The following is a 12,089-nucleotide window of genomic DNA, read 5'->3' on the forward strand; positions in this document are numbered from 1 at the left end:
CAGAAAGTGATGGAAGTTCTACTTTTTGTCCAGAAGCTGCTTCAGCCTCTGGAAATAGCAATGAAACCTAATGATATTTTTGAATATTTGTTCTGATCTCGCACTGAATAGTGGGCCGTGAGAAAAGGGACTTGTGCACATCCCTAGAAGATATGGGAGAGAGAGACGGAGGGAGAAAAGAAGCGAGGGAAGGAGGGAGGATGGAGAGAGGATGATGGGAGTGGAGAGAGAGAGAGAGGTTGATGATGGATTGATTGATAACCTCTAGTCCTAGTGAAGTGCTATGAGGAAATACAGAGGCTGGACAAGGACAAGAAGACAGAAATGTTGAGAAATACCGAGAGAGAGAGATTAATAGTATGGGGTGATAATGAGATAATGAGTGATAATGAGCTCATTTGGTCTGACTTCAGACAGTTCAGGGAACTTGGCATACAAGTGACAGGGTTGGGCTAGTTCCTCAAAATAGTAACATGTTACTCATTACTCTGACATCTTCTCTGAAAACAGGATCAGTCAGTTTCCTCTCCTGTGAACGATCAGGAAACCAAACAGCGTTGATGTCCAATGTTCCTGTTCCTGTTCCTTTTACTGGAGAGAATCAAAGTAGTGAGAATACTTCCACCTATCCGTCTATTATTTTACTCATTGTACTGTGCAATGATTGCCTGGGTCCAGACCTTTGAATCCGCCCACTCCACCGAGTTGACTGCTTCTGGTCTGGCATCATGACATGAAACAGCGGTTTCTCGGTTGAAAAATGATCGGTCCAATGAGCGCCGGGGGGGACTAACGATTAGCCAATCAGCGCCACGGGTGGGACTAACGCCGTTGTCAAGCATTGTCAAGTTGTGTGCCAGAACTAAGGAGGAGTAATAACAACAATGGCGACCGCTATAGACAAGATAGACGCTGCTATCGAGGCTGTTCTAAATCGATTAAAAGTACCAATTACTTTGAAATCCGAAATACTTTGTTTTTACTTCGCTCCGTGTTGTCAAAGATGCTTTGCACTTTCTGAACCGTGTCTGGTGTTGTCATGGCTACGCATCAGTGTCGACTTAAGTTAGATTCAGGCGGATACGTTGGTCTCTAGTGATTTGTTAGGGAAAATCGAATCCCCCTCCCCCACGGAAATCGGTTGGAGTGGAGGCAATGTTAGACTGAAGATGGAAATGGAGTGGAACGAGTTAACAATTCTGTCTGATATCAGGCAAGTACAATGAATGAACGGTCTTGCCAAAGAATCAAGATAAATGATCATTTTTACATTAAATCACTTTCCACCCTTGTATCAGTGTGTGTGTGTGTGTATGTGTTTCTTTGACTCTTTCTGTGTCTCACCCACCAGCTCTCTCTCTCTCTCTGTCTTGGCCTTTCTTTCTCTCTCACCCTCTGCCTCAGTCTGTTTCTCTCTCTCTGTTTCTCAATCAAACTTATTGCCGTCTCTCCTTGACTCAGTTTGTTTTACACACACACACACACAGACGCACAGAACACACATGCTACAGTATTGTTTCACAATGTATAACGGATTAGGTGCTGAGAGTCACTATGATGTTTTTGGCTCAACGCACACTAGGGCAGACTCCTGAGAGAGAGAGACGTAGACATGGGGAGAAAGAGACAAAGAAAGAGAGAGCGAAAGGAAAAAAGAAAGAAAGAAAAAAGATTATTTCCACAGAAGGGGTTTGACAGTTTTGAAGTGAAGACAAAATTAGAAGTGAAAGGATGAAGGAGGAGGAGAGAGAGACAGGTGTAGACGCAGACTGGTGTGTGTGTGTGTGTGTGTGTGTGTGTGTGTGTGTCGGGGATAGCCGGAGCAGATGTGAGTAATCTCCCCCACCTGGTTTCTATCTAAAAAGATTAGAGGTGAACAGCAACGGCAAAGCACACACACACACACACACACACCATAGTACTGCTGTAACCTCTAGCTTAGTATTTATTCAGTTATAGGTCATACCATGTTTTAATGAGCTGGAAAGCAGAATAACCAGCAATACTGTATAAACAAGGGAAAGATGAGACTATTAGATCAGGTAGGTCACCAGCCTGCCTGATAATCACACAATTCTGTATTTTTGCCCTCAGTTTGCATTTCTGATCATTGTATGAAGATTTTTTACCTATTCATTTATTTTATGAGATGCAAACTAGGGTTTGACCAGTATGGTTTTTTGAAGTCTGACACTGATATTTTTGGATTGAAGCTGTAGATATTTTGTGCTGATATTCAACATTTCTAAATTTCCAAAATGAAACATTTCCAACTATCCAGTGTTTCCAGTGACCATCATGGGACATTAAAACTCTCCACCTGGATAATAAGGAAAGTAGTGACACAAGTTCTAATACCACTAATAGAGCCATAAAACAACCAGTGTAGAACTGATCAATTCTACAATAAATATGTAATCAATCAAATTGCATCATATCCATCATCAGAGGTGGACCACACTGACTGGACCAGATCTGATTTTTTATAAAACCACAATATCAGCAACCTGATATATAGGTCTAACCCTAATAAAAACGAAGTATATTATAAACAATGAACTACATAAGTTAAGTGAGCTTGAACCCACTATGACAATAGTACACAGCATGCAATTTAGCCTGCTAACTGACCAGGATGCATCCTTCTCTATTATATTTTATTGTATTTAATTAGCTATTTCTTTTATCTCATTCTTCATATCTCATCATAATTACTAGATGTGGCTGTCTTTTTATCATTAAAGGAATAGTTCACCCAAAAATGAAAATTCTGTCATCATCTACCCACCCTCATGCCAAATGAAACACAGGTGAAATTTATTAGTCCATATAACACACAGGGAGGTTGCCAGCACAACTTCGTAGCAGCCGTCTCCAAAACAACTGAAGTCAATGGGGACCTGTTCTTTAGAGTTCCAAAACAAAAACAGCCAAACAATCTGTGAATAGAAACACCTATACACCATTTGTTGCAAATCAATCAGCTATAGTTAAAGATTTGCACAAAATTATGGTGTAAATATACTGTAGGTTCTTTGGAGCTAGCCATGCAATAAAAAAAAACAAACAGAAACCCAATAGAAGCACTCTCCATCCTCTCTTCTTTGATACTGCAATTTAGAACTGCACGGAAAAGTGGCTGTGGTTGAACAAGAGGACATGTAGCTATATTTGTAGTTCACAAAGTTGTGATTTGGACCCGATAGATGCATATCGGCCCACTCAGAACAGAGCAGAGAGACTGAACTGGACGGTCCACAGCGAATCACAAATTCCTCTGAAATGATGGTTAATTACACACTGCATTCTTCTACAGACTCCAGGGGGTTACGAAATATGGGCGAGAGACATAGAGACAGATGGGGGGGGGGGCAGAGAGAGATGACAGAGAGTGTGTGGGTCTGGGTCAGGGTGAAAGAAAGAAAGAAAGAAAGAAAGAAAGAAAGAAAAAGAAAAAGACAGAAAGAAAGAAAGGTGGATGGAGGGAAGTGGAAGAGCGATGGTGGGATGGGGAGAGAAAGTTGGGGGGATGGATAGGAAGAGTGATGAAGAAAGAGGGAGAGAGAGGGGGGTTAAAGAATAAGAAAAAGATGAGAAGAGAGATGACAGAGAGTGTGCGGTGAAGGGTAGAAAGAAATAAGAAAGAAAGAAAGAAAGACAGAAAGAAAGAAGGTGGAGGGAAGAGGAAGAGCGACAGTGGGATGGGGAGAGAAAGTTGGGGGGATGGATAGGAAGAAAGAGGGAGAGAGAGGGGGGTTAAAGAATAAGAAAAAGACGAGAAGAGAGATGACAGAGAGTGTGCGGTGACCGGGTCAGGGTGAAGGGTAGAAAGAAAGAAAGATAGAAAGAAAGAAAGAAAGAAAGAAAGAAAGAAGGTGGATGGAGGGAAAGGGAAGTGCGACAGTGGAATGGGGAGAGAAAGTTGGGGGGAGAGGATGGATAGAAAGAGTGACGAAGAAAGAGGGGGAGAGAGAGGAGCGGCGGATGCTGTTCTATTTATAGTGGGCTTGATGGTGACACAGTAAGAGTGATGGAGAAACATAAGCCCACGGAGAGGGAGAGAGACAGAGAGAGAGACAAGGAGAGAGAGAGATGTTGGCACTGGGTCCGACATTTCACCATATCCATCTGTCTGACTGGGAGTTTGGGGTCATTTACAGCTTCCATTGAGGTTGTAACTTTTCTGACCGAGCTGCACTGTACTGCCAGAGACCATCATCATTTTTGCCATCATCGAGGTTCAAAGATAACAGCAATGTTTGACTTGGCAGGGCGTTTTTTTCCCAGCTTGGCCAGAACTCCTACCAGGGCTTCCTGGGGGGGGGGGGGGGGTTATCATCCCCTAAAACACCATTCATATACTGTTATTCCTGTGTTCTTGGATGGTAAATCTAGACGTGTTAAAAAAGAAGACCACGCACACGTCCCATAAACTCTTTAGCAGGTGCTGTGAGTGTGTACATAAGTATTAAAGAAAGAGATCGCTGTGTACTGCTGCCAATGCTCCCATATATCTTTAATACTTCAAATCTGGAACAATGACATTAACAAGTGATTCTCAGTCTAGACACAAGAGAGCCAGGATCTTTTTATGCCTCCGCGCTGGCGACAGCCGTGGCCGGAGGCATTATGTTGTCGGGTTGTCCGTCCGTATGTCCGTCCGTCCGTCTGTCCGTCCCATTCTCGTGAACGCGATATCTCAGGAACGCCTGGAGGGAATTTCATTACATCTGGCACAAACGTCCACTTGGACTCAAGGATGAACTGATTAGAATTCGGTGGGCAAAGGTCCAAGGTCACTGTGACCTCACAAAAGACGTTTTTGGCCATAACTCAAGAATGAAATAAAAAAAAGAAATACGCTAATTATGACAGAATTTCACACAAATGTCTAATTGGATAAAATGATGAAGTGATGATATTTTATATCCAAAAGTTCAAAGGTCAACTTCACTGTGACATCATAATGTTTTGCTTACCACTGTAGCTGAGAAAACAATCTTGGGTCATTCTACAAAAATGGTGGAAGTGCTGTCATTTACTTTTGCAGACACCAAAATCCTTTAAGTTGACCTAATAATCACATTAATTATATATGTTCAATAAATAAAGACTGTCCTTGCAATGATAAAACAAAGTTTATTGGCGGAGGCATATAACCGCGAGGCGGTTATTTCTAGTTTTTTTTTTTACTTCAGTTGTTTTGGAGAAGGCTGCTACGAAGTTGTGCTGGCAACCTCCCTGTGTGTTATATGGACTAACAAATTTCACCTGTGTTTCATTTGGCATGAGGGTGAGTAGATGATGACAGAATTTTCATTTTTGGGTGAACTATTCCTTTAAGTGGAATGCCAATTAGAAGTATGTGTCTCTTTTTTTTGTGAGTTTTCAAAGCATCATGAGGCAACTAACAGGGACCCAAAGAAGGCAGATAGTTGGTTCCTGAAATGAAGGCCAGACAAACTGCAAAATTATTCAGTGTGGCAAGAGGAACAGTGTGGAAAATCATGGCAACATATGCCAAGCACAGGCAAACTGCATCGGCAAAGAGGAACAGCGGTTGAAATTGAAGCTCACCAAAAGGGACAGACCGACAGTGAATAGGACAGCTGTTAAGTACCACAAAACTACAGACTCAGACATCACCACAGAACTGAACCAACATCTCTGTAACACAGTTTCAACTAAAACTATACTGAGTCTGATGAGTTTCTGATGAGTGGTTTACGTCTGGAGAAAGACAAAAGAAGTCTTCAACCTACAATGTCTGTTGCCAACTGTAAAACATGGTGGTGGATCTGATCTACTCGGAGTCATTAGGTCTGATGACTGATCTGCATGGTCAAAAAACAGACAAGGAATATGAGGACCAGGAGCACCCTAGGGTGCAAACAATGTTCCCTTACGATGTTCCAATATTCCAAGATGTTAAACCCCACAGACACACTGCTAAAGAGATTGAAGAATGGTTTCATGACCTCCAGTATGAAGTCTTCCATGGCCAGATCAACATCACAGAACCTTTAGGGGAAGTAGATTTCCACCTCCTTCATCCCTTAAAGAACTGGAGGCTTTCCTTCTTGACGAAAGGTCCAATGTCCGCTACACATAGTTCAGGATGGAGGATGACAGCAGGGCAAGGAGGACTGAAGCTGTCCTGAAGACAATTGTTTTGTGATTGTTTTGACCACTCGTATATGCAAATATTTCGCAATCTTGAGGAACAATGGTGGTTTCGCTGTGACACAGAGAATTCTTTTGGCTGATGGTAATTATCACCAGAGGCTATGTGAACAGAGAAGATATAAGAGAACCTAAGGGTGTCGAAATATGAAACTTGTCACAAATTGAGGTAGCAGACTTGAGTCAAAAAATGACATTTGGAAATAATTCTTAGTGTTTTTTCAAATCTCCTTAGAGCTCCAGATCATTGGGGTTTATCGCATTGAAATACTGTCAGGTAAGCTGCCAAACACAACAAAACAGACTAAATTAATTTTCAAATGCTTTGTAGTGATTGTCTAAACTTTTTGGCACTCGTTGTATTGCCCTATGTGGAAAACCCCATCCATCTGGTACTCAAGGCAGCTTAAGAAAAACACTTATTTCCCACTCACACTCTTATTTCGAAATACTATTTGGCGCAAAGTCTGGTATAGACAGATAGGACATACCCTCAGAAAACCCCAAGGCAACAAAGCGAGGCAGGCGATGGAGTGGAACCTGTGGGTCAAAAAGGAAAGTTGGGAGGTGGAAGAAAGCCAAAGAAAACACGGAGGAGAGTTACAAAACGAAGAGGAACCACTTGGAAAGTCGTGAAGACAAATGTCACGGAGCCAAAAGTAGTAAGTCAAATGAGTCGAGCAAGATCCAGGCTGAGCCATTCACAGCTTCATAGTTTATTCAGTACACGTGTTGAACTGTTACATATACTGTCAGTCCTCATCAGAACTCGACCGATGTGGGTTCTTCAAGGCTGATACTTATACCAATATTTATGGATGAACGCTGCCAAAAGCTGATATTTTGCGCAAGTATTTGCTATCTTTAAATTTGGGGATCAGTTCATGCCAAAAATTTCAAGTATTTAGTGTTTCCCACAGAATTTCATTCTTGTCAGGGTGGAAAAGCCTCTGAAACAGCATTTAGACCAACAAGCCAAGGGACACTAAAATTCTCCACTGAAACCCAGGAGAATAATAATAATAATAGACATATCTATGCATGCTTGTGTAGAATCTGATCAAAATGTCTCATTAGAATCAAGGTTAAGGCCTTCCCCATAGACAACCAGTGTAGTATTGATCAATTCTACAATAAATATGTAATCAAAATGCATCTTATCCATCATATCAGAGGACCACATTGACTGGACTAGATCACATTCTTAACAAAAGACCCATATCTGCCAACAGATTGGTCTAAACCTTTGTCCCTGTATCAAAACTCAACTTGAGAATGAAAAAATGCTTCAACCCAATAAATCAAAACATAAACAAAGCCAGTAGTGGGGCGGTGGTGTTCCAACAGGGTCGGCATAGTCTCCACACCGGATCATTAACCTTAAGTAGCACAGTTTCGATATTTAGCCTGCTACAGAATGGTCTTTCAAGGGTCACGTGTTTAATCTGCATTTGTAAAACTGCTGCCAAATGAAACCAGATGTCTTGGATTCTCCCATCTGTCAACTTCCATGCTTACTTGTATAATAAATATAAAAGAAAGGCTTTGGAAAGGGATAACGCGGCGTACTTCCATGATATCAGAATTTTTCTGGGTTTTTTGGTATTTTTCAATCTATTCATTTAATTCGTATGAAACCCATTCATACTCTGCTGTATGATTGCCAAACTGCTCTAGTACTAGTTTGCGAATTTGCAAAAACCTGACTGTTTAGAGCAGTGATTCTCAAACTTTTTCATATCAAAGACCCCTAAGTTAGTCCACATCAAGGCCACGGACCCCCATTTGATGAGATTTTGTCTCTCAAACCCAAATCTGAGAGTGTTTTTATTATTAGATATGATTTTGTCCAGAATTCCATGACTATCTGTATTGTAGGAAGAGAGATAACAGAGAAACTATGATCAAAACAGTCATTCTTCTACATTCTCTAATTATGTTAACTTCTTGTGAATTAAATAATGAAGTTTAACAATTCATCAATTTGCTGGAGACCCCCTGGAACCCCTGGTTGCCCCTGGACCTCACGTTGAGAACAACTGGTTTAGAGCATATATGAGGTTTTTATCCATATCTGAAGTGTTGGTATAAGTTTTATTCAAATCCCTCAGATGAAAGTGCCGGGGCATAAAGATGGGCCTCTAGAGAGACAGCAAGTGGGAGAAATACTCATCATCCCAATTAAGAGTCTAGTGTGATCAAATGGCTGCATGTTACTGCTTAGCACTTATCCCCCTTATCTAGCCCTGCCTCTGGGGAGTGCACACACACACACACACACACACACACACACACACACACACGCACACACTTGACCCCGTGACACCTGTCTCCATTGGCTCTTTTCTCTGGCTAATTTGAAAACACTCCTTCCTAATCCTCCCTCTTGGAAAACTTTCACTGCTCTCTCTCTCTCTCTCTCTCTCTCTCTCTCTCTCTCTCTCTCTCTCTCTCTCTCTCTCTCTCTCTCTCTACCTCATTCTCTCTCTCTGTGTTCCTTTCTTCCCTCTCCATCTCCCTCTTGCTGTCTCTCATTTGTTTCTCTCCCTGTTTCTCCGTCAATTCAATTCAAATCCATTTAATTGGCATGACAGAAAAGAAAGCTCCATTTCAAAGCAATATTGCATCAATTTTGGCAATATTATAGACACTGGCAGATGAATAGTAATAAAACAAAAACAAAGGCCAATAAATATCAGCAATATCCACAGTAATATTACAATAAACTCTCAATGACAATTCATCTGTTCCATTCAGTTCATTTGAATGGCTTCCCTGTATATAGAAATGTCCAGTATACAGTATACATAATGGGTACTTGTGTACACACACACACACACACACACACATACCATATATACAGTAATGGGTATACAAGTAGTAGACACACATACACACACTTACATACACAAACACATGTATTAAACATAATTGGATTGAAAGACATGGGATGAACTTCTCTTTCTCTCTCTCTCTCTCTCTCTCTCTCTCTCTTCCTCTCCCTCTCTCTCCTTGACCTCTCGGATCAAGAGGCTCAACTGAAAAAGCTCCGGCTAAAACTTTAATGATATCCTGTGCACCGGAGCAGATGATTACAACCAGTTAGGAAAATAAACGCAAAGAAAAACGTTTTTTGGCTTCGACTGTTACGAACACGCCTTTTATTTTAGCTCTCCCAAAGCCAGACACAGCAGCACTCCACTATTTTCTGGGCATAACGGATGCATTTCAAATTTCCTCCGGATGTGAGTGCATTTTCAGGTTCAGAACTGACAATATTAGGGGATAAAGCTCATTGGGGTATTTAAACCCATTCTGTGGGTTCACAAAATTCATCTCCCATTCATTATCTATGCCGAAGCTTCACATTTTACATTTTAATGAAGCCGCAGGTTTGAGTCTCAGTTGTGTTTTCTGGCTTTGGGGAAAGCGTTTTTCATACTTCCATATTGGACCAATGGACCATATCTGCAGTGAAATTCTTAATTTTTGTATTATACTCCCATTTAACCAGGAGGTGCAAGTGTTCAGTGGGTGAAACTGTGTGTGAGTGTGTGAGGCGTCGATGTCAGGCTTTGTGAAAGGTAGTCTAGTTTAGTCTAAGAACAGGGGTTCCCTAGAGTTTCTTTTATGTAGATACACACTGGACCATGTAATCCATAACCCCCCTCCCCACCACCACACACACACACACACACACACACACACACGTGAGAAGGTAACAGTTGCTTATATGAACAAAAACAGTACTATCACAAAAACAGTACTGCCACAAAACCAACCTATCCTCATTTAAGCTCAACTTCTCACTGTTAAATCACTTTAATAATAAACATAAAGTAAACTGGGGTAAACTGAAGTGAAGGGCTTCATCATCCTTATAATTCTGTCATTATGCTCAGTATTCCTCTTTTTTTGTTTTTGTTTTGTTTTTTTGCTATGGGGGGGATCGTTGGGACCCTCCATGTCTAAAATAAGGGTGAAATTTAACTGTTTGTCTTGTTTTTTTGTTATGGGAGACCCCCTGCGACTATCTCCAGCCCCCTTGGTGGTCCCCGGACCCCAGTTTGGGACCCCACAAGTCTAAAACAATAGTGAAGCAATGGTGAAGTTAAACTGTTTCTCATTTTTGAGAAACAAATGTCTAAAACTCATCTAAAGTACTAGTGAAATAATGGGAAGTTTATGGGAGACCCCCCTGGGACCACATGAAGGACACCTGGTGGTCCCTGGACCCCCAGTTTAGACCCCCCCGGCTGGTCTAACTGGGTAATATTCCTCTCACTTAATCAGGTGAAAGAAAAACACATCTATAGGCTGCTGTGTCCATGCAGAGGAAACAGAGAGACAGGTTCATTTAAAACACGTTTTGTTGTTCACTTTTTTTTTTTTATCATACATACCGGCTCGTCCATTTGCTCCTGCTCGTAATAATCATCATAGTCGGTGCGGCTGAAGTCGCTGGCGAGGTTGGTGTATAGAAAATAGGCAAGTACAATAGATATTCCCAATAGGTGCATGTTTAAAAAAAGTCTTCAAGTTTAAAAAAAAAAAAAAAAAAAGTTTTATAATCCGCAGAAAAAAATTAAAATAGAAAATGTGGAAAAAAAAAAAAAAAAAACAATAACTCCCTTGTGTTTTGCTCCTCTCTCTTTCTACCACTAATAAAAGTCTTTCCCTTGGCCAGTCTCCCGAACTCTCTCTCTCTCTCTCTCTCTCTCTCTCTCTCTCTCTCTCTCGCTCCTTCTTCTCTTTGTCTCTCTTTCAGGGTCCACTTCCACTGAGGGATTGAAGCATGTATGTATCCCGCCGCTCATGAAAGCCCAGTCATATGCAGACAGATAAATCCGGTCAGAAGTGAGAGTCAGTGCAGCTAGAGCTGCGTTGAGTCGAGCTGCGTCAAGCTGCCTACGTTTTGCCGCCACACCGGAAAATAAGTGATCTGCCTTCAAAATAAAAGCCCAAAAGTTGTCACTTTCTGGGAGAAAACTTATGTGATCTATGGTTTCTATCAACCTCTATTGTCACAGCCTCCCTCACCCCTCCTGTCCCCTTGAGCTACGGTGGCCTGTAATTGACACAAAGTCACATTTTGTATTGAAACTCCAGTGGGTGGAGAGTGTTCCAAAACAGAGTAAGTAAGTTTTGAAAGCCAGAAATGTCAGCATCTGGCCAAGTAATCGTTATGAGGCAGTAAGTGTTAATACATACTCATTAGAGTTTATTACACTACTGTAAAATAGATACTAAGAAGATTATATTGTATTATGCTCATTAGGCATGTGGATCTGTCCTAATGCACAGAGACTAAGCTGATTCAGTTTTAGTGGTGAATTTTATTCATTTATGTTACTTCATTTATTTACTTTATTTAACCAGGAAAAATTCTGTTAAGATCAACGATGCTAGATCCAGGGACTTTTTTTTTTAGGGTTTGGTGAATTCACACCTGGAATAATTAAATATTAGGGTGTACAGAACAACTAAAAATCATATTCAAATACTCTTTAAGTAGGCTATATATATATAATAGCTTATATTGTATTACAGGTGCATGGCATCTCCTGATCGAAGTTGGTCATTGTTCCGTCTTATTTTGAAAAATGTGACCGGAAGTCGTATTTCTTAATTCTGGGTACCTTGACACTGCCGTTGCGTTCGTTCATCCGCTACTTTACATGTGAGTCTGAGATTCAACTTGAGGAAACAAGAGCAGCGGTCGGCACAGCATCCACCAGACAGATAGAGAGACATAGAGAGAGAGCGGGAAAAGAGAGAGAGAGAGAGAGAGAGAGAGAGAGGGAGAGAGGGAGAGAGGGGCAGGTTAAACGTTACTGCACCGTATTTGTTTTCCTCTCGATTGTAAAACGATCCGAACGTTTTGAACTGACCAATAGCAATATTGT

General features: G+C 41.2%; 1 protein-coding gene across 1 annotated transcript in view; it reads right to left on the reverse strand.

Annotated features, from left to right (window-relative positions):
- vegfc (vascular endothelial growth factor c) overlaps positions 1-10,888 on the reverse strand; it is a 67,013-nt gene extending 56,125 nt beyond the window's left edge. The window contains exon 1 of the mRNA XM_071521067.1: positions 10,587-10,888. Coding sequence (XP_071377168.1) covers positions 10,587-10,703 — 117 coding nt within the window. The 5' untranslated portion in view covers positions 10,704-10,888. The remainder of the gene's footprint in view (positions 1-10,586) is intronic.
- Between the last annotated feature and the right edge of the window lie 1,201 nt (positions 10,889-12,089).

Source organism: Centroberyx affinis, unplaced genomic scaffold (genome assembly GCF_046629955.1).
Source record: "Centroberyx affinis isolate AG114_WGS23_722 - 3 ecotype Tasmania unplaced genomic scaffold, CSIRO-AGI_Caff_v1 ptg000852l_1, whole genome shotgun sequence".
In the NCBI taxonomy this organism is placed as follows: Eukaryota; Metazoa; Chordata; class Actinopteri; order Beryciformes; family Berycidae; genus Centroberyx; species Centroberyx affinis.